The sequence below is a fragment of the Alexandromys fortis genome, unplaced genomic scaffold (genome assembly GCF_014885135.2).
Source record: "Alexandromys fortis isolate MF-2015 unplaced genomic scaffold, M_Fortis_MF-2015_v1.1 scaffold_36, whole genome shotgun sequence".
NCBI classification, from domain to species: Eukaryota; Metazoa; Chordata; class Mammalia; order Rodentia; family Cricetidae; genus Alexandromys; species Alexandromys fortis.
The window spans coordinates 9,345,269-9,373,255 of NW_026067915.1; the positions used below are offsets into that span (position 1 = coordinate 9,345,269).

General features: G+C 45.2%; 2 protein-coding genes and 1 non-coding gene across 7 annotated transcripts in view; 2 read left to right on the plus strand and 1 right to left on the minus strand.

The window, feature by feature from the left end:
• Qars1 (glutaminyl-tRNA synthetase 1) lies at window positions 1-7,365 on the plus strand. Its single transcript, XM_050139349.1, has 24 exons — window positions 1-159; window positions 352-499; window positions 832-941; window positions 1,085-1,160; window positions 1,381-1,445; window positions 2,002-2,055; window positions 2,195-2,255; window positions 2,576-2,647; window positions 2,764-2,849; window positions 2,972-3,058; window positions 4,070-4,169; window positions 4,286-4,364; window positions 4,445-4,553; window positions 4,652-4,782; window positions 4,878-4,970; window positions 5,269-5,406; window positions 5,492-5,579; window positions 5,659-5,802; window positions 5,883-5,987; window positions 6,143-6,235; window positions 6,347-6,474; window positions 6,568-6,634; window positions 6,708-6,833; window positions 7,222-7,365. Exons 1-24 carry the CDS (start codon window positions 43-45, stop codon window positions 7,270-7,272), a joined length of 2,328 nt encoding a protein of 775 aa, XP_049995306.1. The 5' UTR covers window positions 1-42; the 3' UTR covers window positions 7,273-7,365.
• A 138-nt stretch (window positions 7,366-7,503) lies between these two features.
• The window catches only part of Qrich1 (glutamine rich 1), a 43,044-nt gene continuing 22,560 nt past the window's right edge, over window positions 7,504-27,987 (plus strand). The window contains exons 1-4 of one of the 5 annotated variants that reach the window (XM_050139347.1): window positions 7,504-8,625; window positions 10,028-10,151; window positions 22,617-22,946; window positions 26,492-27,523. In XM_050139347.1, coding sequence (XP_049995304.1) covers window positions 22,638-22,946; window positions 26,492-27,523 — 1,341 coding nt within the window. In that variant the 5' untranslated portion in view covers window positions 7,504-8,625; window positions 10,028-10,151; window positions 22,617-22,637. Of the gene's footprint in view, window positions 8,626-8,945; window positions 9,319-10,027; window positions 10,152-22,616; window positions 22,947-26,491; window positions 27,524-27,987 lie in introns of those variants that run through there. The other 4 variants (XM_050139345.1, XM_050139346.1, XM_050139344.1 and 1 more) reach the window with 4 other exon arrangements.
• On the minus strand, window positions 13,035-13,145 carry LOC126500063 (U6 spliceosomal RNA). The gene has a single exon (XR_007591241.1). It is a non-coding gene; the product is annotated as a U6 spliceosomal RNA (small nuclear RNA).

Sequence of the window (27,987 nt, forward strand, 5' to 3'; positions counted from 1 at the left end):
AGATGCGGCCAAAAGTTTCTTTTAGTTTCCGGTGTCTCTGCTATGGCTGCTTCGGATTCCCTGACGCTGTTCACCGGCCTCGGCCTGAGCGAAACCAAGGCGCGGGAGACCCTCAAGAACGCGGCTCTGAGCACTCAGCTGCGGGAGGCCGCGACCCAGGTACGAGTCCCTTTCCCCATGGCTTCAGCTGCCTCCTGTGCTCCAAAGCAACGTGGGGCTGAGTCCAGATCTTGATTTGCTCCGGGTTTCCCGTGTGTTGCCTGTGGGGAGAGGAAACTGAGCTTCACAGCAAAGTGGTTCCATCCTAACCCTCTGGGCATGGGTCTCTCCCCCTGATTCCCCTGACTTCAGGCGCAGCGGACTCTGGGCTCTGCCATTGACAAGGCTACCGGAACTCTGCTGTATGGCTTGGCCTCCCGACTCAGGGATACCCGGCGTCTTTCTTTCCTTGTGAGCTATATAACCAATAAGAAGATCCACACCGAGCTCCAGCTGAGCGGTGAGACCCCTGCCTGTCTTACCAGTTCCACCTTCAGTCCCCCTCTTTGCTTTTCCGGTCAAGATCCCCAGTTGCTTTCTGAACATCAGGTTGTGGACAGGCACTGGAGCATGGAGTGGGAGACCTCTGGTATGGCTAGGAGGATTATCACAATGAGAGCCCTGCTTCAGAACACGTTTCTCTTCGCTGTGGCCTCAGGGTTCCTTTCCAATGATGCCAGGGCTTAACCTCTTAGGCATCCAAGTAGCCAAAACAGTTGAAGTTTCATGGCATCAGGGGCCCATCCATCCCCTTCTTGGAGCTGAGCTGTCCAATTGACTTTCCCTTTTCAGCTGCGCTTGAGTATGTGCGGAGTCATCCCCTGGATCCCATTGATCCCGAGGACTTCGAGCGGGAATGTGGTGTGGGTGTGGTGGTGACACCAGAACAGATTGAAGAAGCCGTAAGTCCTCAGGCTCCGGATGCACCTAGTTATGCCCTGGAATGAGTGCCGTAGCTTCTCCATGCAGACCTTAGGCAGGAGTGCAGGTCTCCAGGCTGTTTCTGGAGAGGCATTCCTGAACCATATGGTTTGGCTTTCTGTAGGTGGAGGCCACCATAAACAGGCATCGTTCCCAGCTCCTGGTGGAACGGTACCGTTTCAACATGGGGCTATTGATGGGTGAGTAGGATCGGGAGCGGCAGTTACTTACAGGTTGACCATCTAGTTGTGCCTTCTGTTTTGGGCATATATGAGAGGGAGGAGGGAATATGAGCAAGGGACTCACTGTAAGTGTCTGGGCCAAGGTTCTGATTCCTGTGTCAGCTAGGACTTCCTTGAGGAGAGGGGGAAAGAGTACCCCCTTTTGCCTCCCTGCAGCTTCTTGTGCCCATACTCTTAGGAGAGGCTCGGGCTGCACTCAAATGGGCAGATGGCAAAATGATCAAGCACGAAGTGGATATGCAGGTGGGTACCTCCCTAAGCTGATGCTCGAGCCCCACTGAGGGATAAAGGGGAAGGAGACCCTATTCTTAATCTGACAGAGATCATGGAGCCAGTGTGGAGGGGATAGTACCTGACCTGGGCCTCTGAGTTAGGAGGAATCACTTTCTGTGAAGCTCAGTTTCCTCTTCCCACGAATTGGTGATGTGGCCTTCATCTTGAAACGCTGGCAAAGAATCACAATGATGACCAGCTGAGGTAGACTGTTTATCTTGATGCTGGGCCCACATTGTTTCTCTGTAAATGGCAATGTGGGTTACCTGGGCCCAGGATAAGTCCTCAAGAAGGAAAAGGCATTCACATGAGGAAGCTTCATGGGCAGAGGCAGGCATTTTCTGAGTTCGAGGATAGCCTGGTCCACATAGACCCTATTTCAAATAACAACAAAAGAAACCCATGAGGAGATAAGATGGGATGGGCTAGATGGGCTCTTGTGCTGGCAGAGAGGCAGGAAGGGCTCCTTCAGGAGGCTCTTGAGAGAGGACACTTCTGTCTATGCTTGATTCTGGTATCTGCTCAGGTTCTCCACCTTCTGGGTCCCAAGATGGAAGCTGATCTGGAGAAGAAGCCCAAGGTGAGGCTGGGCGCCCCTCAGAATGCCTGTGATGAAGCAGAGATAGAGTGACACCTAGGGCTGGAGAGGGGGGTGTCTGAACCCATTTCCTCAGCAGGGCTTGTCCAGAGAGTCTGATGCAATGCTATGCTTCTCTTAGGTGGCAAAGGCCCGGCTGGAAGTATCAGACCGGAAGACAGCAAAGGACGCGGTGGAGAACGGTGAGAAGTCAACCCCGTTTCTGCCTTCTGGACATTGTGTCTGAAGGACTGTACAGCACGGGCCTCTCAGGCCTTGTCTTACTTAGCCATCTCTCTTTTTTCTCAAGACTGGGATTCCTGGAGTTTCCTTTATTTCCTTTGTCCCAGACTGGCATTAGGGACCTAAGGAGTTTGGCTCTGTAGCTCTTGTCTCTGGGGACTGGAGAAGAGGACCCTGTTCAGATCTGGTTTCAGGATGTTGATCACAGCCATAGATATTTTCCTGAGTTGGGCATGGTTGTTATCTCTAGTAGGCAAGGTTCTTGATTTCTTCCCTGCAGGTGAGGTTCCTGGCCAGACCCTGTCTCTAATGGAGCAGCTCCGGGGGGAGGCCCTTAAGTTTCATAAACCAGGTAAGGGGGTACCTTGAAACTCTGGAGTCGAATCGTGATTAGCATTATAGCCAGGCCTGTAGACTCAGCCTCCTTGGCTAACAGCCTGGCCGTCAGATTTGTTCTGATCCTGGCAGGTGAAAACTACAAGACTCCAGGCTATGTGACCACTCCACACACTATGGATCTGCTGCAGCAGCACCTAGAGATCACAGGGGGACAGGTGTGTAGGGTTATGGCTTGAGTCCATCTCACCGATTACCATAGCCTCCCTAGGAATGGGCATCTGTTTCTGTTGGGTGATCTGAGCTCTATTCCCAATAGTGTCCCAATCCCTTTGCTCAGGTACGTACCCGGTTCCCCCCAGAGCCCAATGGAATTCTGCATATCGGACATGCCAAAGCCATCAATTTCAACTTTGGTTATGCTAAGGTAAGTATGTGTCTGTGTCCCTGGAAAGTAATATGATCACTGGCTACCCCTGACTGGATTCCAGAAAGATTTCTTTCTTGCCTTTTGTACCTGATGACAGAGACCATAGAGGGAAAACACATGTAACAGGCATCCTCAGAAAATGCTGGGTTCATTGGGGAAAAACTAAAATAATTCTTTAGATAGGGCTTTCCTCTATAGCTCTGGCTGACTTTGAAATCAGAGATTGCCTGCCTCTGCTTCTCAAGTGCTAGCATGTACCACTATACCCTGTGGATGTGAGAGAATTTCTTGAATTCCTTTCATTTTATTTATTTATTTTTTTAAATATTTATTTATTTATTATGCATACAATATTCTCTCTGTGTGCATGTCTGCAGGCCAGAAGAGGGCACCAGACCTCTTTACAGATGGTTGTGAGCCACCATGTGGTTGCTGGGAATTGAACTCAGGACCTTTGGAAGAACAGGCAATGCTCTTAACCACTGAGCCATCTCTCCAGCCCCCGAATTCCTTTTATTTAACTTTAAAATTTTTTAGTGCTAGTCATCAAAAGAAGACATTAATTAAAACAAATATTCTTCGGGCTGAGAGGTGGTGGTGCACACCTTTAATCCCAGCACTCAGGAGGCAGAGGCAGGTGGATCTTTGTGAAGCCAGCCTAGTCTACAGAGTGAGTTCCAGAATAGTCAGGGCTACACAGAGAAACTGTCTCATAAAAACGAGTTGTGTGTGTGTGCACATACCTGCACTCATACATGCACTCATGCACACTCATGCTATTGCACATATGTGGATGTCAAAGAAAAACTGAGTCAGTTCTTTCCACCATAATTTTTCAGATCAAACTCAGGTCCTAAGGCGTGTGTAGCAGCTGCTTCTGGCTGCTGCTGTCTCGCTGGGGTAGTTAACTTCTGATAAGCTTGAGCTCTGAGAGTGTCTGAGTTGGATGATGTGTCCTGTAGGGGCTTATGAGTATGTGGGACGTCACAGGTGCTCCAACTCTTCTAGGCCAACAATGGTATCTGTTTTCTGCGCTTTGACGATACCAACCCTGAGAAAGAAGAAGCAAAATTCTTCACTGCAATTTATGACATGGTGACCTGGCTGGGTAGGGATTGGGTGAGGCCTGGGCAGGGCTGGTGGTGAGTGGACCTCTTTGTGGGTCATGGCTTTGCCAGTTAGTGTTTCTTGCTGGCTCTTCATATTATGTCTCTACTGCCTCAGGTTACACACCTTACAAAGTAACATATGCCTCTGACTATTTTGACCAGCTGTATGCCTGGGCTGTGGAACTCATCCGCAGGTGAGGCCAGGCCCATCATGTTGAACCAGGTAAACTGACCAGGTCATGGACAACCTGCACATTCATATCCCTTTTCACAGGGGTCAAGCTTATGTGTGTCACCAGAGAGTGGAGGAGCTCAAAGGCCACAACTCTTTGCCTTCACCATGGAGGGAGCGGCCTGTTGAGGAATCGCTGCTGCTCTTTGAGGTGGCATCCCGGAAGGACAGCTTGGTTTGGCAAGGCCAGTGTGCTAAGGATGAGATGTTTCTGTGTGTAGAGGTAGTCTGAGCTCTTGTTCTCCTCAGGCAATGCGCAAGGGCAAGTTCGCAGAGGGTGAGGCCACACTTCGAATGAAACTGGTGATGGAGGATGGCAAGATGGACCCTGTGGCCTACCGAGTCAAATATACACCACACCATCGGACAGGGGACAAATGGTACATATTGGTATGGGGAGGGGTGGATTAAGGAAGAGCCAGTGGGATAGGGCAGAGGGGACGGGTTAGTGGGATCTGCTGTCTATGTCCCACAGGTGCATCTATCCCACCTACGACTATACACACTGTCTTTGTGACTCCATTGAGCACATCACCCACTCATTGTGTACCAAGGAATTCCAGGCTCGGTGAGGAGGCTGAGCTTATGGGATGGGTAGGGTAAGGGAATTCCTTTTTTGTTTGGAGTGTGTAAATGCATGCAAGTGGGTGTGCGGGTGCCACAGCACGTGTGTTGAGATCAAAGGACAGTTGTCAGAGTCAGCTCTCTCTCTGCACTAAGTAGATTCCAGGGAGACAACTCGGTTCTTCAGACTTGGCATTAAGTACCTTTATCTGCTGAGCCCTCTCAATGGCTTCTAGTGCCTTTTCTCTGGTCTCTCCCTGGCCCCCCACGTGGCCAGGTCTAACCTTATCCTTCCATCCTAGACGGTCTTCCTACTTTTGGTTATGTAATGCGCTGGATGTCTATTGCCCTGTTCAGTGGGAATATGGCCGCCTCAACTTGCACTATGCTGTTGTCTCAAAGCGGAAGATTCTCCAGCTTGTAGCAGCTGGTGCCGTTCGGTAGGTATGGAGCTGGGTTCACCAGAGGTGTAGTACCAGTGACTTGTGCTGTTTTAAGGTCTTTTGACTATCATCGTATTCATAGGGACTGGGACGACCCACGGCTCTTCACACTTACAGCCCTACGACGACGGGGTTTTCCACCTGAGGCCATCAACAACTTCTGTGCTCGGGTATGATCCAGTGGATTGAGCGGGTAGAAACAGCCTAAGTGTGGCTTTGTGGCTGTAGCTATGACTGTTTTCCTGACAGGTGGGAGTTACAGTGGCACAGACCACAATGGAACCACATCTTCTGGAAGCCTGCGTGCGTGATGTGCTAAATGATACAGCTCCACGAGCCATGGCTGTGTTAGAGCCACTCAAAGTTGTCATCACTAACTTTCCTGCTCCCAAGGTGGGCTTATCTCAGTGTGTGCGAGAGTACACGGGGATCCTAGTATCTGGCCTGACAGAGATCCCTATCTCCTGATACAGTCCTTGGACATCCAAGTGCCAGACTTCCCAGCTGATGAGACCAAGGGCTTCCACCAGGTTCCTTTTGCTTCCACTGTCTTCATTGAGAGAACTGACTTTAAGGAGGTAAATGGGGGTCTTGTAGTATCCTCATCCCTTCTCTAAGTCCATCTCCTTCCTGCTTTACCATGAACCAATCCCTGATAAACATGGGGTTGGGAGAAGCCCTGTACTTGCATGATGCTTGCAGCCCCTGTAACTTCCATGATTCTTTTCTCTAGGAGTCAGAGCCAGGCTATAAGCGCCTGGCCTGTGGCCAGCCTGTGGGCCTGAGACATACTGGCTATGTCATTGAACTGCAGCATGTTGTCAAGGTAAGAGGCAGCTGCAGTCTTTGCGATATTGCCTGCTAGGGCCAAGCTTTGTGTGTAGCTAGCGGTCTTTGTGATGGTTCCCTGGTCTGATTGCATTTCCCTCACTTCTAGGGCTCTAGTGGCTGTGTGGAGTACTTGGAGGTGACCTGTAGAAGAGCTGATTCTGGAGAGAAGCCCAAGGCCTTTATTCACTGGGTGTCACAGCCTCTGCTGTGTGAGATTCGCCTCTATGAGCGACTGTGAGTGAACATAACTGGCATTGGGGCAGTCACACGAAGGGAACTGCATGTTGTGGCTCTCCAGCTCAGGCCTGATTTTCACTCTGGCCACAGATTCCAGCACAAGAACCCCGAAGACCCTGTTGAAGTGCCTGGTGGCTTCCTAAGTGACCTGAACCCGGTAGGCTCATGGAGTGGGAGCTGAGGGTGGTGGGCCTCCCGGCTGTACAGCTACTTCAATTCTCTGCCTGCAGGCCTCACTACAAGTGGTGGAAGGAGCGTTAGTGGACTGCTCCGTGGCTTTGGCAAAGCCCTTTGACAAGTTCCAGTTTGAGCGCCTCGGATACTTCTCTGTTGATCCAGATAGCCAACAAGGACAGGTGCTTACCTTTACCCACAGTACCTTTACCACTGCAGTACTGATGGTGGCAGCTATTCACTGTAATAAACACTCCCTACATTCTCTTAGCCTTCACCGGTTAAGGGAGGGGTATTCATGTGTTACTTTTGAGGAAACTAATTTTAGAGGGTTAGGTCCAAGCACAAAATTTAATAGGGATCCTGACCTTTTTACTCTTCAAAGTAGCATGCATGCTTAGAGGTTGTCATAATCCTCATGAGTCTATGGCACGGCAGCAGCACAGTTATTATTTAGCCCCGTATCCAATATTGCAGAGTTATTGATGTTCTGTCCCTTGAGACATCACTTCCTTGGGGAAGAGTAAGAGGCCTGCTTCTGGGCTGTTGGTCATTTTTCTTGCCTTTCAGCTTGTCTTCAACCGAACTGTCACACTGAAGGAAGATCCAGGAAAGGTGTGAACTGAAAACATGTGGACCTACCTCATCCTGGGAGCTGGGGGTGCCCTCACCACCCCATACTCTATTTCAATAAAGAATAACTAAATCTCTGGAGTCCATTTGTTGTTTGCCTTTCTAGTATTTGAGGCCTCTGGAGATATGCTGTGTGAACTGCTGGTGGTGGTGCTTACACACGCAGTCTGAAGAACGGGCTTCCCCAGGACAGAGGGAGTGCCAGAACCGCTAGTTCTCAAAGACAGGTGCATGGCGGTGCATGGCGCGGGGATTAGGTCTGCACTTTGTATGAGAAACCTGAGGGCCCCGGGAGATGCTGCTCCAGTTATCAGTCGGAGGGAGGGCTTTAGGTTTGTCTGGAGCCAGGCAGATCAACAGAATGATCATTCAGAAAAAAACTGTCTCCTGCGCAAACAGAGTGAGATAAAGTGGCCTTTCAAGCTTAGAAACCCCAGAAGTCTCCCTGGATGCCTCTACAAACTGAGGCTCCTGATCCAGCTGCAGTTTAGGTTGGATCCCATCTCAGAGAAGGACCTCGGAGGAGTTTGAAGAGGAGTTTGCCAGGACTGGAACAAGTGCAATAGGCAGAAAGACTCACCCAGAGGCTGATTGCTCTCTGGGTTGCTGTCAGTTGCTGGGGAGGCTGTAGGTGAGTGCCTGCAGCTTTAACGCCTTCCACATTTTCCCTGTATACAAACACTGGGCTACCCAAGGCCCGCTTTAAGGTGGACCTGACTCTGGTAAACTGATCTCAGATGGCAGCTGAAGGTGAGCATTCCCAAGCTGTTTTCTCTAGAGTACCCGCAGCTCCGAGCATTTCCCAGGGGCGGTACAACTGTTAAAGCTGAGCCCAGTTTAGGGGTTTGTGGGGCCACCTTAACCACGATGCCGAGGTAGGCCGGGCCACGCCTCGCGAGGAGTTGAGCGGGCTAGGGGAGGCGCCAGCGGGACACCGTAGGTGGGTTCAAGAAGCACGCTTCCAGACCCCGGGCGGGAGCAAAATAACCCCGGGGTATCGAACCCCAGGCTTAAGCTCCTCCCCTCATGGAGGGGCGTCCATGGGCGTGGCGCTCCTTTCAACAACCAGGGACCCACTCTCAGTCCCACCGATCTCCCTCTCACTCAGAAGCGTTCCCTTTAAGTCTGACCGGCAGCTCTCGCGGGATCCGCTGCTTCCATTCTCGCGAGAGGTGTACTCCGCTCCCATTGGTTGTGAGGGTTGAATGTAAGATGGCGCCCAGGGAGCTGTGAGGAGAAAATCCTGTCGGTCTTGGAGCAGCGACGGCAGAACCGAGGCCCCGGGCGGTGAAGCGGGGCCGGCGGGTAGAGCGGAGGCAGCGGCGGCGGTGGCGTCGCCGGGTGAGGGCTCTGGTGGTGGCGGGAACGCAGCCAGGCTGTGGCACTGGGGCAGCAGGCCCACACCACACAACGGCGGGCGGGGGCGGGCGGGCCGCCGCCGCTGGGCCCCAGCGACCTCGGGCCGGCCGGGAACGGAGACCGGCCCTCGGCTCGCGCGCCTCCGCCCCGTCGGTGGGGGAGGGGCGGGCCCGGGCTCCGGGTGGGCGCGGCGCAGGGGCACGCGCCTCGGGGCGCGCGCATGAGCCTCTTTTTTTTTGCGCGCGCGCGGTAACGCGCGCGCTGTGCGGTCCTCCCGTTGCGCGTTGCCGCTCGACGTGCGCGTCCCCGTTGGCTCTCAGCTGTGGCCCGTGGGCTAGAGCGGCTTCTGGGGCGCGCGCCTCTCCGCGACCCCCCCCCCCCCCGGTTGTGCGGCGCGCGCCCTGCTGTTGGTTAGTCGCGCCGTCCCGAGTGCGCGCAGGACGCCCCCTCCGAGCGGAGGGCCGGCAGCCTGGCGGACGAGCGACTCGCTGCGTGGGGAACGTGGAGGGTTGGGCCCTTCCTGCTTTGGTGACGTCCGGGGCTGCGGTGGCCTAGGTCCGCAAAGAAACCTAGCGGCTTTGCTGTCTGGCTTGCGGCTCCGTTCCTCTGCGAGGCAGACAAGATTGCTCGTACTAACTGAAGAATGCTGTCATTTAAGGAAGGCCCACGTACTGGGTGGGTGCTTGGGGAGGGTGCTACCCTGCTTCGGAAACGGAGTCCTATTGGCCAGAGAGGGCATTGGGTCCCCTTGGGTTTTTTCACCTTGTACTGGTGCTTTGTGACGAGGAGAGAAGGTTAATTTAACACTGCAAGGCCCTTCGTTAGTGCCTGCTTTTTCTTCTATGAGAAATCAATTTGTCCATAAGCGCAGTTGATACACGTCACCTCTGTGCGCTCCGGAAAGAGATCCTCTAATGTGTATGGTACCAAACTCTCCAAGCTTTAAAATTCCGCTTTAAATCCTTAAATGCTGCTCCCCCCACGCCCCCGCATGGGTGGGAGGGGCTTGCTTTTCTGTTCCGAATAAGGGCCGGTTCTAAACGTTGATAAACTTGATCAATGATTTGCTTTTTTTCTTTGTATTTTCTAAAGTATCCAGCAGAAATTTCTAAAATCTTCCCCTGTCACTACAGAAATCAAGTGACTTAAGTCCTTCTTAGTTTTTTTTTTTTGCTTTTTTTTTTTTTTTTGTCCCAGCACCGTGATCTGGTGTCAAGGAAATCTAGGTTTGTGAAAGAGAAATATGGAAAAATATGCATCTCCTTTTTCTAACACAAAACATCTAGTTTATTATACAGTTTGATCCACTAAGCTTGAAGAAAAGCAAGCTAAAAGTAATCAAATTTGGTAGTAATGTTTCTTTTTAATAAACTATCTTTTTAAGAACAAAATTAAAACTTAAAAAGAGGCTGAGGATGGAAGGAACTTCTTTGTTCTATCTTCTTCAGAATGTTAGAAGTCTTAAGAACTCAGGACAAGCAGCAGACATACATGCAACATGGTGACTGGTGAGTTAAAATCATTCATATGCTGGAAGTATGTGTGCAGTCCGTTACCCCCACCCCCTTGATGATACTGAAACTACAAATCCTGTCATTCATTCTCGGTGTTGTCCGCTAGAAACCGCAAGCTGCTAGAAAACTGCAGATGTGGGAAACTGTTCCTTGGACAGTGGTCCCTTAAAATCTACGTCAACTGAACATGCAGGATTACATTGCAAAGCATCAACTAAGACCTAAATGGTTGAAAAGAAAAGAAAAAAAAAACAAGTGAGGTTTTTTTGAGAATGTAGTTATAAACTTTTTATACCTTTTAAGCTTGCTTATTCTGGATTATCTACATTTTTTTCAAACATGTTTCCATGAACTAATATTTACCTGATAACTTTTAGTTCTCTGGGATAAGCTTTTATACTTCTCCAAGAACTTAAACAGTTCCATATCTCCTTGCAAAAGCTAGTGTTGATGTTGTGTCTCCAAACTAAAACTCAAAAAGTTGTTGAATTTTACTGTGAATTTGAGTTGCTTGAAAAAACAAAAACAACATAAATCAAAGCCCCTTTAGGGACTTTGGGTGTGGCTGTCCTCTTTTATAACAGCTACAGAATCAAGGATATTTTCCCGTAAGCTTGCATGCTTAGTCAGTAGTGGTTTGTGCTTGATGTGCCATGCTTCTCACTCCTCTGCTTTATCTGTGAGTATCTGTTTCTGAGTTGGCCTCAGAATGGGGTGTTACACGAACACCTTTTCTTTGCTCTTTGCTCGCCTGCATTTAGTTCCAGGTGTAAGTCCTCTGAGCTTCAGTATTTTCCCTTCTAATATTTGATTATGATTTCTGTTTTTACCAGGTTTTTGTTTGTTTTTGTTACTTGGTGCAGAGGATTGATCCTAGAGTTTTGCACATGCTAAGCATGCACTTCACCACTAAGCGACTTCTCCAGCTCTGAGTTGTGATTTGTTGTATTAAACTGACTTGGCTGCATGAAGAAAAAGATGTACAGTTTTGCTTTCTTCAAAGGGGGAAAGGAATGGTTCTTTGGACCCACTTAGAAGGCTGATCTTTTTCTCTTTGAGATGGGTTTTAGGAATTTTGGGTTGGCTTGTTGCTGTGGAACATGATCTTGAACTTCTGCTCCTCTTGCCTCTGCCTCCCAGGTGCCGAGATTATAAATATGCTGCCACCAAACTCATTCTGTGTGGATGGGAGATCAAACCATGGGCTTTGTACATGCTAGACAAGCACACTACAGCACCCTCCCTTAAGGTTGTGGAATATGTAGGCACTGTTTACAGATCAGATTAGTGTAACTACACCTAAGAAATAGAATGCCATCATCCCTGACCTGTTCCTCCTCATAGCATCTCAGTTCTTGGAGATAACTTTATGTTTTAATGTGTATGGGTGTTTAGTCTGCATATATGTCATGCACTGTGTGTATGCAGTACCCTCAGAACCAGAATAGGGTCGGGTGTTTGATCGCCTGGGCCTGGAGTTAGAGACAATTGTGAGCTGTTATTGGGGTGCCAGGAATCAAACCCAGGGCCTCTGGAAGAGCAGCCAGTGTGCTTGACTACTGCTAAACCATTTCTTCAGCTTGATAATCTTGTCTTTATATTTACCATCTCTGTATCCATAAACATAGTTTTTTTTCTTTTTTTCAATCTGTACGTACACAGGCAGTCTTGTTTTATGATGATTATTGTTGTTTTCAAGACAGGATCTCACTATGCACCTTTGGCTGTTCTGCAATGTTTACCATGTAGACCAGGCTGGCTCTGAACTCACGGAGATCCACCTGTCTCATCTCTGCCTCCCAAGCTTACTTTATTACTGTCTTCTGCTTGATGTCCGTTTCTGTATTATTCTGTTGATACTCCATAAATTTCTATCCCATGCTAGTAAACATTTAAATTGCTTCTAGTTTATAGATATCAGTGCTACTATTTTCAACTTCACTAGTCAATTTACAGCCTATCAGTATTTGATAAAAAATATGGATTTTAAATTCTTAGTTGACTATGTGTTGATTTTTTTTTTATTCTTTATTTTATTATTATTTTTCTTTTCGAGACAGGGTTTCTCTATAGCTTTGGAGTCAGTCCTGGAGCTAGCTCTTGTAGACCAGGCTGGCCTTGAACTCACAGAGATCCGGCAGAGCCACCCTCTGCCCCTGAGGACGTGCTGGGATCTAAGGTGTGTGCCACCACAGCCTAGCAAATCTGGGATTTCTAAGAAAAGGCATGGGATGAATGAGTGGCCCCAGGCAATAATTTCTTTGACAAACAAACTTTATAGTGGGTTAGTCTTAAGAATAGAAGTAGGAATCCAGGCAGAGGTAGTGGCGCACACCTTTAATCCCAGCACCCAGGAGGCAGAGGCAGGCAGATCTCTGTGAGTTTGAGGCCAGCCTGGTCTACAAGAGCTAGTTCCAGGACAGGCTCCAAAGTTACAGAGAAACCGTTTCTCGAAAAAAACAAAACCCAAACCGCCCCCCCCCCCAAAAAAAATAGGTTTTCCATTTTGCTTCCTTGACAGTAACTGTTTACCTTATTTAGATCAAATATGGCTAACTTCTTAAAATTAGTCTTCTTTTAACATGTGAAAATGCAGTTTTTAAATCAGATTAAGCTATGAGAACCATTCTTATCGTCTACATTCTTTTTTTTAAATATTTATTTATTTATTATGTATACAATATTCTGTCTGCGTGTATACCTGTAGGCCAGAAGAGGGCACCAGACCCCATTACAGATGGTTGTGAGCCACCATGTGGTTGCTGGGAATTGAACTCAGGACCTTTGGAAGAGTAGGCAGTGCTCTTAACCTCTAAGCCATCTCTCCAGCCCTATAGTCTACATTCTTGCCTCTTTTTTGAGACCCAAACCTCTCTCAAATACCTACTCTATAGTCTACATTCTTTTTTTTTTTTTCTTGCGCAGGGGCCATGCTAATCTTCTCTGGTATCGTTCCAATTTTAGTATATGTGCTGCCGAAGCGAGCACTATAGTCTACATTTGAGAGAGGTTTGGGTCTCAAAAAAGGCAAGACTGAGGGAACTTGGGTTGTCTTCTCATAGAAATACAAAACCTCACAAAACCATGGCTAATCCAAAGGTAATCTTGATTGTTACAGTCAGTCACTGATTGAACTCCTTGTTATACACACCCAACTCCCCACTCACCCCCATTCCGCCTATTTCTGTACTTGACCAGTCAAACAAGCAAACAACCCTTAGGACTCCTAGGCAGAAATAAGTGACTCAAGAAGGGGTGAGTGTGGTGAGTACCAGAATCATCTTTCTCTCTCTCTCTTTTTTTTTTTTTTTTTAAATGCGAAACAGGGTTTCTCTGTTTAATAGTCCTGGTTGTCCTGGAACTCACTTTGTAGACCAAACTGATGTCGAACTCACAGAGATCTGCTTGCCTCTGCCTCCTGAGTGCTGGGATCAAAGACATGCACCACGACCACTTCCTGCCTAGAATCATCTCTTAATACCTAAATGGGAAAAAATTAGCCACAGCACCACTGGAAATGATTTTTGAGGAATCTTTTCCATGAGTACAGTGTGTTCTAGTAATAAAATGGTAGCTTGTATGTTAAATTTCTGTCAGGTATTATGTTGATAACACGTTGCTAAACCAAGTAGAGTGAGGCAGATGAGTAGCATAGAGAAAGTGCGTGCCTTGGATCTGCTGATGGCAGCTGTTTCCAGGTTCTACCTATCTACTGTGTTTTCTCTTTTTCCATCGTTACTCTGTCCTGATGTACAGATACTGGAGGTACTCACTATGTTCCCACATCTTCGTGTTTTTTAGAAGTCTTATAATTTCCTTCCTGCTTTTCACCTGCTCTTTGGCGTGCAACTAATTATGAGTCTTATCTCTCGAGTGGCGTAGTTTATTTATTATGGAAGCTTAGCCTTTGTGTCTTTGTGAGCAGCATCTTGAAGATTTTAACATCCTTCATTATTATGTAAACTTTTGGTGTTCAATGATTTTTGTTTGTAAGAGTTGAAGGTTCTTAGGGAAAAACCATACTATTCATAAAAGGAATTGTTTTTGTCTTACTGTTGCGTATAAGGGAGGGGGATTGGTGATTTGGTAAGTATTTTGTTATGCAACTTGTAAAGTAGAGTAGTAAACAGAAAGGAACTTAGATTTATCAGTTAATTGTTAGTGTTCTGGTATTTTTGACTTTTTTTTTCTCCTAATGTAGAACTAAACAATATTGGGCCATACAAGTAAAATTGTATTAACTATCTTTTTGTTTTGTATTTACACATCTAATCTATGTTTCTGTGTCAGGAAGTATTTTCAAAATTGTTTTGTGGCATTGGGGCAAGAAAAACGTCCCTTATTCCATTTCTGACATGCTTTATTCTTTAATTAAAATTAAAAAAAAAACTTAAGAGTTTTTTTTTTTTTGCCAGGCCGGTGTATCCCAGACTTGCTTGTAATTTATGTAGTCTAGGTTAACATGGTTGTAGAGCCAGGCAGTGGTGGTGCACGCCTTTAATCCCAGCACTGGGGAGACAGAGGCAGTCTGTCTGGTCTATGGAGCGAATTCCAAGACAGTCAGGGCTGTTACACAGAGAAATCTGTCTCAGAAAAGAGATTTTTGGTTATATAGATGGGGCAGTGGAGTCCCACTGGAAGCAATCTTTTATTAGACAGGGTTTCTCTGTGTAGCCCTGGCTGTCCTAGAACTCACAGAGATTTGCTTGCCTCTGCCTCCTGAATGTTGAGATTCAATGTGGGCACAACTAAACCTGGCTCACAGTATTGTTTTACAGTACTCTTAGGAGCTAAAGCTCTATCAGTGGTAGAGTACTTCCTTAGTATGTGTAAGGCCTTGTGTTTGACTCCCAGCCCCACTTTAAAAAAAATACACAGAAGACAACATTACAAGTGAATGACATGGTAGAGAGAACTTTTAAATATTTAGGAATTTGGGCATGATAGCACACACCTTTAATCCCAGAATTTCCAACACTTAGGAGGCAGAGGCAGAAGGATCTCTGAGTTCTATGGCCAGCATGGTCTACATTGTAAGTTGTAGTTTGTCTCAAAAGTGTGTGTTGTGTATAGCACATGAACTCTTTGAAAAATTTGCTATAAGGGTGTTGTCTTTGTTGTTTTCCAAAGCAGCATTTGTGTATCAGGTTGAAGCTAGTTTGAACTTTTGTTTATTGGGATATTGAACTGTAATGGATAGTTTCAAGTTTGTAGGTTATAAGGACAAGAAATGAAAACTAGCTGTGCTTTCTATAACAATTTGCAGGTTTGGAAAGTTCGTTCAAAGTAACTTTTTTAAGTAAAAGTTTTGAGTTCTGCGTTGGGAATGGCTCAGCAGATACAGGCACTTGTTACCAATCACAATACTTATTAATCCCCAGGACCCGAATGGTAGAGATCAGACCCCAATGGATTATCCTCTGACCTCTACACACATGCAGGTATACACACACAAATACATGTTGTTAAGAGAAATCCATGTGTGTCTGTTTAAGGGGTATCAAGGATTTATTACGATATGAAAGGGGAAATAGATTTATGAATACAGGATATGCAGAGTCCTTTGAAAACTGGGGACTGATTGCACACTGCTTCATGTTGTCTGATTTAGTCTTCACCCAAGGGAGCAAGAGAGCATGACCACCTTCCCTCCTTTATTATAAGAGGTCACCTGTAGGCAGACAAGAAGCACTGCCTATGTTGGGCCAGACAGCCCACGGTGGAGCGAATATCCACTACATACATGTAATTTTTTTTCTCTTTTTGTTTTTTCGAGACAGGATCTCTGTGTATAGCAGCCCTGGCAATTCTGGAACTCAGACCAGGCTGGCCTTTAACTCATGTCTCTCCCTCAAAAGTGCTGAGACTGGGATTAAAGGTGTGCACCACTACGTCCAGCTGCATAATGAAAGTTTTAAAAATAAAGTTCTCCATTGAATCCATTTGTTAAAATGTTTTCGCTTCCTTTGGGTCTTTGTTTTATTTTATTCTATTTTTTAAAAAGATTTTTTTATTTATATATTTTATGTACATGAGTGCTCTGTCTTTATGCTTGCCAGAAAAGGGCATCAGATCCCATTACAGATTGTGAGCCACCATGTGGTTGCTGGGAATTGAACTCAGGATCTCTGGGAGAGCAGGTACTGCTCTTCACCGCTGAGCCTTCTCTCCAGCCCTGTTTTGTTTTGTTTTTGTATATTTTTTTCAAGGTGGTTTCTCTGTAGCTCTGGCTGTACTGGAACTTGCTCTGGAGACCAGGCTGACCTCAAACTCAGATCCTCCTGCCTCTGTCTTCTGAGTGTTGGTATTAAAGATGTTCACCACCTTGCCCTGCTAGTTCGCTGATTTTATAGACCTGTAGGGAGTTTCAAGTTGAGCTTACTCTCAAATGTGCTTTGACTTACACTTGACGTACCACATGGTGTTAGCTGATTCTAAGCTTAGACCACTGCAGAGTTTTACTGTGGATTCAGCATTGAAGAGCATTGGTTGTTCTTTTAGAAGACCAGGTTCGATTTTCAGCAAATTGAGAAGGTGAGGAGTTATTCAGATGACTCAAATCTTAGGTTGTAAATGCTTAAAATTTGTAAAGAATCAGTGAACAACCAGGGAGTGGTGGCAAACACCTGTAATCCCTGTTTCAGACCAAGTTTATGTTCTAGGACTCCTTTTTATTGTTTTTGTTCCTTTGCACAAGGTCTTTCTGGCTTCAAGCTCATAGCATATAGCTATGTGCTTGGATTAGATATGTGTACTACTAATAGTGCCTGTGTGTGTGGAGGCCAGAGGTTGGTATAATGTGGCCTTCTTCACTCCACCTTATTTTCTGGAATAGGCGCTCTCATTGAACCTGGAACTCATGGCTAGGTTATTGTGGGCAAGTTCTTTAACAATTGAGCCATTTCCTCAGCCTTCTATTTGCTTTTTTGTTGTTGGTTTTGGCGTGTATGTACATACGCATGTGTGTCCTGGTTCATGTATTTGTGGGAGGCCAGAGTTTTAGCGTTAGGACCTTTTAGTCACTCCTTAGTTTATGACATGGCCTCCTGTATTATAGAGATGACCTATTTAACTTGACTCCTTGGGGTGGATGTCGAATGACCCCAAAACCATCAGAAAACACAGACATTTATATTATATTATGGTTCATAATACTAGCAAAATTACAGTTATAAAGTACCAATGAAAATAATTTTATGGTTGGAGTTCACCACAACATGAGGAACTGTATTAAAAAGTTGCAACATTAGGAAGATTGAGAACCATTGAACCAGTTGGTTTGTTTTGCAAACCTGAGGGATCTACCTGTCTCTGCCTCCCCAGTGCTTAGATTACAGTCTCAAGCTGCAGTGCTCAACTAGGGATTGAACTCAGGTATTCATGTTTGTTTTTGTTGTTTGAACTTTTTTCCCAGTACCTGTTCAGTTGTTTTTTTTTTTTTTTTTTTTTTTTTTGGTTTTTCGAGACAGGGTTTCTCTGTGGCTTTGGAGCCTGTCCTGGAACTAGCTCTGTAGACCAGGCTGGTCTCAAACTCACAGAGATCCGCCTGCCTCTGCCTCCCGAGTGCTGGGATTAAAGGCGTGCCCCACCATCGCCCGGCCCAGTTTTTTTTTTTTTTTAATTTATTCATTTATAATGTATACATTGTTCTGCCTGAATGTATGCTTGCTTGCTAAAAGGGGGTACCAGACACCAGATATCATTGCAGATTGTTGTGAGCTACCATGTGGTTGCTAGAAATTGAACTCAGGCTCTTTGGAAGAGTGGCCAGTGCTGTTAACCTCTGGACCATCTCTCCAGCACCCACCTGTGTTTTTTTTTAATATTTATTTATTATGCATACAATATTCTGTCTGTGTATGACTGCAGTCCAGAAAAGGGAATCAGACCTCATTACATCATGTGGTTGCCGGGAATTGAACTCAGGACCTTTGGAAGAGCAGGCAATGCTCTTAACCACTGAGCCATCTCTCCAGCCCCCATCTGTGTTTTTGAGATAGGATCTTGTATGTCGCATAGCGCAAAGTGGGCTGGAACTCACTATATAGACTGGGCTGACCTTAAACTTGAAACTGTTCTCATGCCTGTCATCTCAGTTCTAAAATTTCCAGGCAGCTTCCTTTTAGCTATCTGAACTTTATGTGTGTATCTCACATAGTTACGTACAGGAATTAGTCCACCATAGCTTGCTTGCATGTTGAGGTAACAGGACAACTTGTAGGAGTTGGGTCTCTTCTCCTACCCTCGTATAGGTCCTAAGAGTTGAAGACTTAAACTCAGGCGTTTGAGGCATGGTGGCAAGTGTCTTTATCTACTAAGCTATTTTCCTGGCCCTGCACAATTGGGGATCCAAATATCCTATTTTAAACAATATCCCCTTTGTAATGGAGTTGGAAAAACTGAAATATGTACCAGCATTGTAGACGACATGTGAATATGTTCTCATGTAATCTCACTTTAGTCTCCTTTAGAGCAGAAGGGTGTTTGTAATAGATAAGAGTCCTGTATGTTAGGAAATTTATAATATTGAGATGTTGAGGGGTTTGTTTTGTTGTTTGGTTGGTTGGTTTTTATTTTTAAGATTAATTTATTTATTCTGCCTATAGTGTTCTGCCTGCACCGCATGCCAGAAGAGGGCACCGGAACACATTTTAGATGGTTGTGAGCCACCATGTGGTTGCTGGGAATTGAACTCAGGACCTCTGGAAGAGCAGCCAGTGTTCTTTACTTCTGAACCATCTCTTTAGCCTCAGAAGGTTGGTTGGTTTTTCAAGACAGTGTTTCTCTGTGTTGCCCTGGAACTCACAGAGATCTGCTGTTTCTGCCTTCTGAGTGCTGGGTTTAAAGACGTGCAATGCCACTGTGAGATACTGAGTATTTTTGAGTCAAGGTTTCCTGTATCCCAATTTTTTTGTAGCTGAGGATGACCTTGTTCTTCCTGTATTACATCTCCCTAATGTACCACTATATCTAATTTAGGAAGTTTTTGAGATTGAACCCTGTAGCTTTGTCCTAAAAGACAAGCAAGCACTTTACCAACATGCCAGCCTTGCTATTTGGTCTTTACTATGAGAGCCATCTTCTTAAGAAAATTGGAGGATTGATACATTCTGTGTCTGTAGAGTGAGTCAGTAATTTTGGGTCACTCACTGAAAACCTACTTTGAATCTAATGAAGCTGGGCATGGTGGTATGCATTTTAATCTCATATAAAAGGGAGGGAGATGCTAAGAGTATCTCTGAGTTCAGTGCCAGCCTGGTTCACATAGTAAATTCCGAGCCAACCAGGGATATAAGATTATCTTGCTGGGCTATAGTGGCCCACGCCTTTAATCCCAGTACTCAGGAGGCAGAGGCAGGCAGATCACTGAGTCTGAGGCCAGCCTAGTCTACAGAGTAAATTCTAGGACAGGCTTTAGAGCTACACAGAGAACCCTGTCTCGAAAAACAAAAACAAAAAAGGAGAGAAAAAGGGGAAGAATTAGAATATTTAAAATTTTATTCATGTGTATATGTTTCTGCCAGTGTTGGTTAGTTAGAAGATAGCACTGAATCCTCTGAAGCTGGAGTTACAGGCTGTTGTAAGTTTTTTTTTTAAGATTTATTATGTATACAACATTCTGCCTCCATGTATGCCCGCACACCAGAAGAGGGCGCCAGATCTTATTGCAGATGGTTGTGAGCCACCATGTGGTTGCTGGGAATTGAACTCAGGACCTCTGAAAGAGCAGCTAGTGCTCTTAACCACTGAACCATCTCTCCAGCCCAAGCCTCTTGATGTGAGTACTGGGATTTGAACCTGCATCCTCTGGAAGAGCAGCAAATGTTCTCAGCCTTCTCTCTAGCCGCAGAAGACTCTTAATTCTTTTGCTAGACCTTGAATTATAAATGTACGAAGTCTGTAAGCACCTGCCATATGTGGACTGTGTAGAGAGGAGTAGGACAGTTTTGTCTGCCAGTAGTTTCAGAGTCAGGTGAAAGGAAGTTGATGATTGCCCACAAGCCTGAGTCTGCAGCATAGGTGGAGCATCTTAGTAGTGACACTAGTGTTTCTTGCCTATGGCTCAGGGGAATAAATCACTTTTCCAGACATTTGAGATCAACTGAGAGTCCTTTTTTGGGGGGATGGGGAGGTGGGGCTGCCCAAAAGGATACTGCAGAAGCTGTGTTGACAGTCAATTTAGTGTCCATAGATCATCGTGCTTTTTGTTCTTGTTGGCTTGTTTTTTAAACTTTCTTAACACCCATCATTCATCGCATGTGTGTTTGTGTGTGCCAGGACACATGTATGGAGGTCAGAGGGCAGTTGTGGGAGTTGGTTCCTTTCTTCCATAATATATGTTGTAAGGGTTAAACTTAGGTCACAGGTCTTGAATGAAAGCGTTTTTTACTATTGAGCCCTTGATGGCCCTTTTGTTTTGAAAGTCTTATCAGTTGCTTTTGCCACCTTGCAGATAGATGACCTTGAACTTCTGGTTCTCTGGACTCCCTCTTCTGAATGCTGAAGTTACAGACCTAAAACCTAATGCCCCCCCCCCCTTTTTTTGAGGCAAAGTCGAATGATGTAGCTCAAGCTGGCCTTAAACTCATGATCCTCCTGATTTGGCCTCCTCAGTGCTTGAATTACAGGCCCTTCCTGGTTCCAGGTTATTTTTGTCTTAGATACTTGATGAAAAAATGTGTAAAATCGATTTCTGAATTTTAGTAGTAGTGACTTAAATATTTAAGTTACTTAAGTTACTATTTCAGTTCCTTCTAATTTATTTTAGATTTATCTGTTTTATGTGGATAGGGTGTTTTGCCTCCACGTACCACATGCATTCATGCTACCACAGAGGCCAGAAGAGGTTGTCAGATTCCTTTGAATTGGAGTTACAGGTGCTTGTGAGATGTTGTGTGGATACTGGGAATTGAACCCTGGTCCTCTGCAAAAAGGTGCTCTTAACCACTGAGCCATCTCACCAGCCCCACTTAAAGTTATTTTAATAAAATTAGTCCTGCCTCTGCCTCCCTAGTGCTGCCTGTTTCTCAAGTATTTTTCCAAGCCTTACACACACACATATTCTTTCATGTTGACTCTGAGGTAAGTGCTATTTTATTCCTATTTAATAGAAGAAAACTGAAGTTAACTGGTTTGCCTAGAGTTAACACAGTTGATGTCAAGGTGCAATATGAAATTAGGTAATAGGGCTCTAGAGCCTTATTTTTTAATGTTTTTAGCCAAGCTGCCAAAGAATGTGAGCAGTATATGGCAAAATGAGATTGTTGGTCTTTCCTTTTTTCTTTCCTTTGCTCTTTTCTTAGTGGTGTCTTAGTATATGTAGCATGTAGTTCCTTCTGGCCTTTGGCTTGGGATACTCTTGCTTCAGCCTGCCATGTACTGGGATTACATGTGTATAGGTGAACAAGGAGTGCACCCCTAAATCCAGCAGATTTTTGGTGTTTCTTTTATGTGTTTTTTTTTTTTTTTCTCTGTGTGACAGTCCTAGCTGCCATGAAGCTCACTGTGTAGACCCAGGCTGACCTCAAACTCAAAGAATGCCTGCTTCTACTTCCTGAGTGCTGGGATTAAAGGTGTGCGCCACCAGCAATTTCTGGTGTTACTAGTAGACAGCAGCATGCCCCTGTCTCTGAGATCTTGATAGATGGCATACACAAATAATTCTACTATACGTCACAGCATTGGAGTGGCACTTACTGTGAATTTGTCTCTGATTTTATACACATGACATGTGTGCCCATACATTATCTTGTACACATACTCCTAATGATAAGACCAATGAGAAATGTAAACATTAAAATACCCCCACAGAGCCGGGCATAGAACTTTCAAGGCAGATGCAGATACATTTCTGTGGGCTTACCAGCCTGCTTAACATAGCAATTGCAGGTTAGCCAAAGGTTCATAGTGAGCTCCTATCTTTAAAAAAGAAATCCTGCCGGGTGTTGGTGGCGGTGGCGCATGCCTTTAATAATCCCAGCATTCTGGAGGCAGGGGCAGGTGGATCTCTGAGTCCGAGGCCAGCCTGGTCTACAGAGTGAGTTCCAGGACAGCCAAAGCTACACAGAGAAACCCTGTCTCAAAACAAAACAAAAAACCAAAACGTCCTACAGTTTATTTTTGGGGAGGGGGAAGGTGGTATAATAAAACTTTGCTTTGAAATACACATTCCATTCTCATTATCAGAGTAATTGTCTCTGAATTTCAGGTTTTCAAGATATACAAACAATAGGGTTGGTAAGATGGCTCAACAGATAAAGCCACCTGTTGCCAAGCCTGATGATCTGAGTTTGATCCCTGAGTCCCACGTGGTGGAAAGAGAGAACCAACTCAAGTGGGTTGTCCTCTGACCTCCACACGCATGCCTTGGCATGTGCATGCCCACTCCTAATAAATTAATGTAAAAAATAAACAGTATGCTAACAGTAGCAAAATATTGACTGTCCATTTTAATTTTAGGAACCCTAAGGACTCTGCAATATGAATAATTCTCTGGAGAATACCATCTCATTTGAAGAGTACATCCGAGTGAAGGCGAGGTCTGTCCCCCAGCACAGGATGAAGGAATTTCTGGACTCACTGGCGTCTAAGGGACCAGAAGCTCTTCAAGAGTTCCAGCAGACTGCCACCACCACCATGGTGTACCAACAGGGTGGGAACTGCATATACACAGACAGTACTGAAGTGGCTGGGTCTTTGCTTGAACTTGCTTGTCCAGTCACAACCAGTGTTCAACCACAAACTCAGCAAGAACAGCAAATCCAGGTTCAGCAGCCACAGCAGGTTCAGGTAAGAGGAAATACTAAGTTGGAGCCTATAAATAAACTTTATATTTTTCCTCACAGTTTTGATTAGTTAAAATATACCTATACAAATGTTAGAAATGTTGGAAGTTGCTGGGTGGTGGTGGCAGTGCACAACTTTAATCCCAGCACTCGGGAAGCTTAGGCAGGCATATCTCTGTGAGTTTGAGGCCAGCCTGAGCTACAGAGCGAGTTCCAGGACAGGCTCCAAAACTACAAAGAAACCCTGTCTCACCCCCCCACCCCCCGCCAATAAAAAAAAAAAAAAAACAAAGAAGGAAAGAAATATTGGAGATTGTTTTCCTAACATGGAGAATCTTTCCTATTGTTGGTGCTCTCTTTAGTCACTGTAAACTTATGAAATCTGCAGGTATTTGATTTTTGCTTTAGAAAGCTTGAGCAATGCAGAAAGCAGAGGCTAGCACTGAATTGAGTGTGACAGTTTCATGTGACTGAGCCTTTTCTTCTTTCTGTGACAACCTGAGCAGAAAGCACAGGACAACTAGTTTGGACTCATTGTGGAAAGTGCGGCATCATTTGGAACCTGCCTTAAAATTAAAATCTGGTGTACATCTCAAATCTTGATCACTGCTGGCAGTAGTACTGCCTACCTTTAATCGCAGCGCTTGGGAGGTGGATCTCAGTGAGTTCGAGGCCAGCCTGGTCTACAGAGTTCCAGGACAACCAGGACTTTCACAGAGAAACCCTGTCTTGGAAAACAAAAAAATCTTGGTCACCTATAGATTTCTAGGTTGGCATTTTCTACTTATTAGCCTCAGATAATGCTGCGATAATGCTTATTCAAAATGGAAGAATGGAAGAGTGAATACATTGACTGAGGCATAGGTTTTTTTTTTTTTGAGGGAGCTTTAGAGGAAATAGTTTCCTTCAAGTAGTTTTGGTTTTTGTTGGTTTTTGCATTGTATTGTGGTTGAGTTTTATTTTACTTTAGATACATGTATGTTTAAGTGAGGGTATCAGATTCCCTGGAACTGGAATTACAAACAGTTGTGAGTTTTAGGAACTGGTGACCTACTACCAGGTGTGTGTGCTGTGAATTTTATGCATCTCCCTTTCTTTTTTTTTTTTTTTGTTTTTTTGTTTTTCGAGACAGGGTTTCTCTGTGGTTTTGGAGCCTGTCCTGGAACTAGCTCTTGTAGACCAGGCTGGTCTCTAACTCACAGAGATCCGCCTGCCTCTGCCTCCTGAGTGCTGGGATTAAAGGTGTGCGCCACCACCGCCCGGCTTTATTTAATTATTTATTTACTTACTCATTTATTTATTTATGACGTAGAGTATCTCTGTGTAACAGTCTGGCTGTCCTGAAACTCCATTTGTAGACTAGGCTGACTTTGAATTCACAAGAGATTCTCTTGCCTCTGCCTGCCTAGAGGTGTGATTAAAGGCATGTGCCACCACACATGTCAATAATTCATTTTTTGAGACAAGGTTTCTCTGTTGCTTGAAATCTGTCCTAGAAGTTGCTTTGTAGACCAGACTGGCCTTGAACTCAGAGATCCACCTGTCTCTGCCTCCCAAGTGCTGGAATTAAAGGCGTGTGCCACCACCACAGGGCTAATAAGTTTTCTAAAAATTAAGTAAGATTGTCTACATACATACTTAAAAGCATAATTTTAGTTAGTTTTATTCCTGAGTGACATCACACTTAAACATTGGCTTGTGGTGTAACAGTTATTGTATACATGCTAGCTTTTACTCTTGGTGGTGGTGATGTTTATTGAGATAAGATTTCTCTATATAAGATTTCTCTGCCTCTGTCTGCATAGTGCAAAGACTTTAGGTGTGAACTATCACAACCAATGTATCTTACCTTTAAGGTATTCTTTCCCTCTCATAAAAGACTACCAAAGCAAATGTATTTCAGTCACTAGTTTAGTGTTTTTTTTTTTTTTTTTTTTTTTTTTTTTTTTTTTTTTTTTTTTTTTTTTTGAGACAGGATTACAAGTTCCTGTCTTAATCTCTGCTTTTAGTCAAGTATAATCTTGAACTTCTGTTCCCAAGTGCTAGGATTACAGACCCTTGTACCCAGTTCTTGGCAAATTTTAGGCAAGCACTCTACCAACTAACAAACTGAGCAATATCTCTTGCCTATGTGTTTGCTGTTACTGTTGTTTTTGAGACAGAGTCTTAACTTTCAGAGGTTAAGCTAGAACTCAGTAAATAGTCACCTACAAACGGCTGGGAGTGCTGGTGCGCACTACTACTGTCACGTGCTAGGGATCTACCAGCAGTGCTACCTCCCCCAAATAAAATTGGATTTAAAAATCCAGTGGTGGCGTATGCCTTTAATTCCAGCACTTGGGAGGCAGAGGCAGGTGGATGGATCTCTGAGTTCGAGGCCAGTCTGGTCTACAAAAGCTAGGTGGACAGGCTCCAAAGCTACAGAGAAAGCTTGTCTCGAAAAAACAAAACAGCAACAACAACAACAAAAAAAACCCAACAGCATTATATTTATAAAATAATGTTAAATTCAGTTGTAATGTGTTTTGTTATTGTTAGTTGGGGTTAGGTCTCAAACTCACTGTCCTCCTGTATCAGTTTCTCAAATGTAGAATTACAAGTGTGCACCATGACACATAGCAGAATCTGCTTTAATTATTTTGTGTGTATGTGTGCCCATGTGTAGACCAAGCTGGCCTCTCTTAACTCACATAGGTCTGCCTGCCTCTGCCTCCTGAGTGCTGGTATATTAAAAACATGTGCCACAGTGGCTTGCAGAGGAGTTAGATTTGATTCAGGTAATTGGATGCTGCTGGTTTTTTTTATTTGTTTGTTTTTATTTTTTTAAAAAATCACACTATTTATTTTGGTTTTTCGAGACAGAGTTTCTCTGTGTATCTTTGGCTGTTTTAGAACTCACTTTGTAGACCAGGCTGACCTCGAACTCACAGAGATCCATCTACCTCCCACTTGGGAGGATTAAAGGCATGCACCACCATGCCCAGCTTAAATAAAATTTTAGTTTATAAGATTTGACACTTTAATTTTATGTTTATAGTTTTGCATATGTGTATGTCTGTGTATCTGTGTACCACATGTGTGATGCTCTTGTAGTACAGAAGAGCATGTCAAATCTGGAATGGCACTTACAGAGGGTTACCACGTGGGTACTAGGAGTTGAACCCAGATCCTGAAAGCGTAGTCAGTTCTTATAATGACTGAGCCAACACTCCAACCCTAATAAAGACAAATTTAAGCATATACTTACATATATGCTTATACCACTCTACAAATGTGCAAAAAAACCAAAGGGGCACATGTTCAAAAAAAATTAAAAGTGAAAAGTGTTCTAATGGTTTGTTCTTAGATCTCTGTTAATCATCTTATTTCCAGGGGTAGATATATCTTACTGTAAATTTTATGTATGTTGAAGAAGTTTTCCTATGGGTTTGGTGGCATTGTGACTGCCAGAAGCCTTGACTGATGTAGTCCCCCTTGCTCATTCATGTTACAGGGTCCTGGGAGCTGTATGTCGCTTGCTTTACTCACCGTTGAATCTTGTTCCTGCAGGTACAGGTGCAGGTACAGCAGTCTCCACAGCAAGTCTCAGCTCAGCAACTTTCCCCTCAGTTCACGGTTCACCAGCCTGCTGAGCAGCCTATCCAGGTCCAGGTGCAGATCCAGGGCCAACCACCGCAGTCAGCAGCCCCCTCCATCCAGACCCCATCTCTGCAGAGCCCCAGCCCCTCGCAGCTGCAAGCAGCCCAGATCCAGGTGCAGCACGTGCAGGCAGCCCAGCAGATCCAGGCTGCAGAAATCCCAGAGGAACATATCCCACATCAACAAATCCAGGCTCAGCTGGTGGCTGGCCAGTCTCTTGCTGGGGGTCAGCAGATTCAAATCCAGACCGTGGGTGCCCTTTCCCCGCCACCGTCCCAGCAGGGCTCACCCCGGGAAGGAGAACGGCGGGTTGGCACAGCCAGTGTCCTTCAGCCAGTGAAGAAACGCAAAGTGGACATGCCCATCACCGTGTCCTACGCCATCTCAGGGCAGCCAGTGGCCACCGTGCTGGCCATTCCACAGGGCCAGCAGCAGAGTTACGTGTCTTTGAGGCCAGACTTACTGACAGTAGACAGTGCCCACTTGTACAGTGCCACTGGGACCATAACTAGCCCTACAGGAGAAACTTGGACCATCCCTGTTTATTCTGCCCAGCCCCGGGGGGACCCTCAGCAGCAGAGCATTACTCACATTGCCATTCCCCAGGAAGCCTACAACGCAGTCCACGTCAGTGGCTCGCCCACAGCCCTGGCAGCTGTAAAGCTGGAGGATGACAAGGAGAAGATGGTGGGCACCACATCTGTAGTGAAAAACTCCCATGAAGAGGTAGTGCAGACCCTTGCAAACTCTCTCTTTCCAGCACAGTTCATGAATGGCAACATCCATATTCCAGTGGCTGTGCAGGCCGTTGCAGGCACGTACCAGAATACGGCTCAGACTGTACATATATGGGACCCACAGCAGCAGCCACAGCAGCAAACTGCACAAGAACAGACACCACCACCACCCCAACAGCAGCAACAGCTCCAGGTTACTTGTTCAGTAAGTGAGACTAAATCTGTAGGGAATTTTCCTTCCTTGGATTCTGGTGTAACATAGAATTCACTATAGTGTGTGGATTATTTATTCCATTATGTTTGTCTTAATAGTGATAGTATAGTTGGGTGATGGTAGCGCTTGCCTTTAATTCCAGCACTGTGGCAGGTGGATTTCTTGTCAGTTTGAGGTCAGCCTGATGTACAGAGTGAGTTCCAGTAGAGCCAGGACTGTTTCACAGAGAAACACTGTCCTGAAAAACAAAGTTTAAAAAGTAGTGATAATTATATAGGGCAAGGAAGAAAAGCAGTGGATGAGGCTATATAAACAGACAAGAAGTTTATCATTTTTGGAATTAATGACCAGTAATTCTTTAGATTTTAGAGTATTTGGAGTGGGGTGCCTGTAATATTTCCTTGTAATATTTTTATGGTGAGAAAAGATAATACTATGATGAATGGAAGACCCCA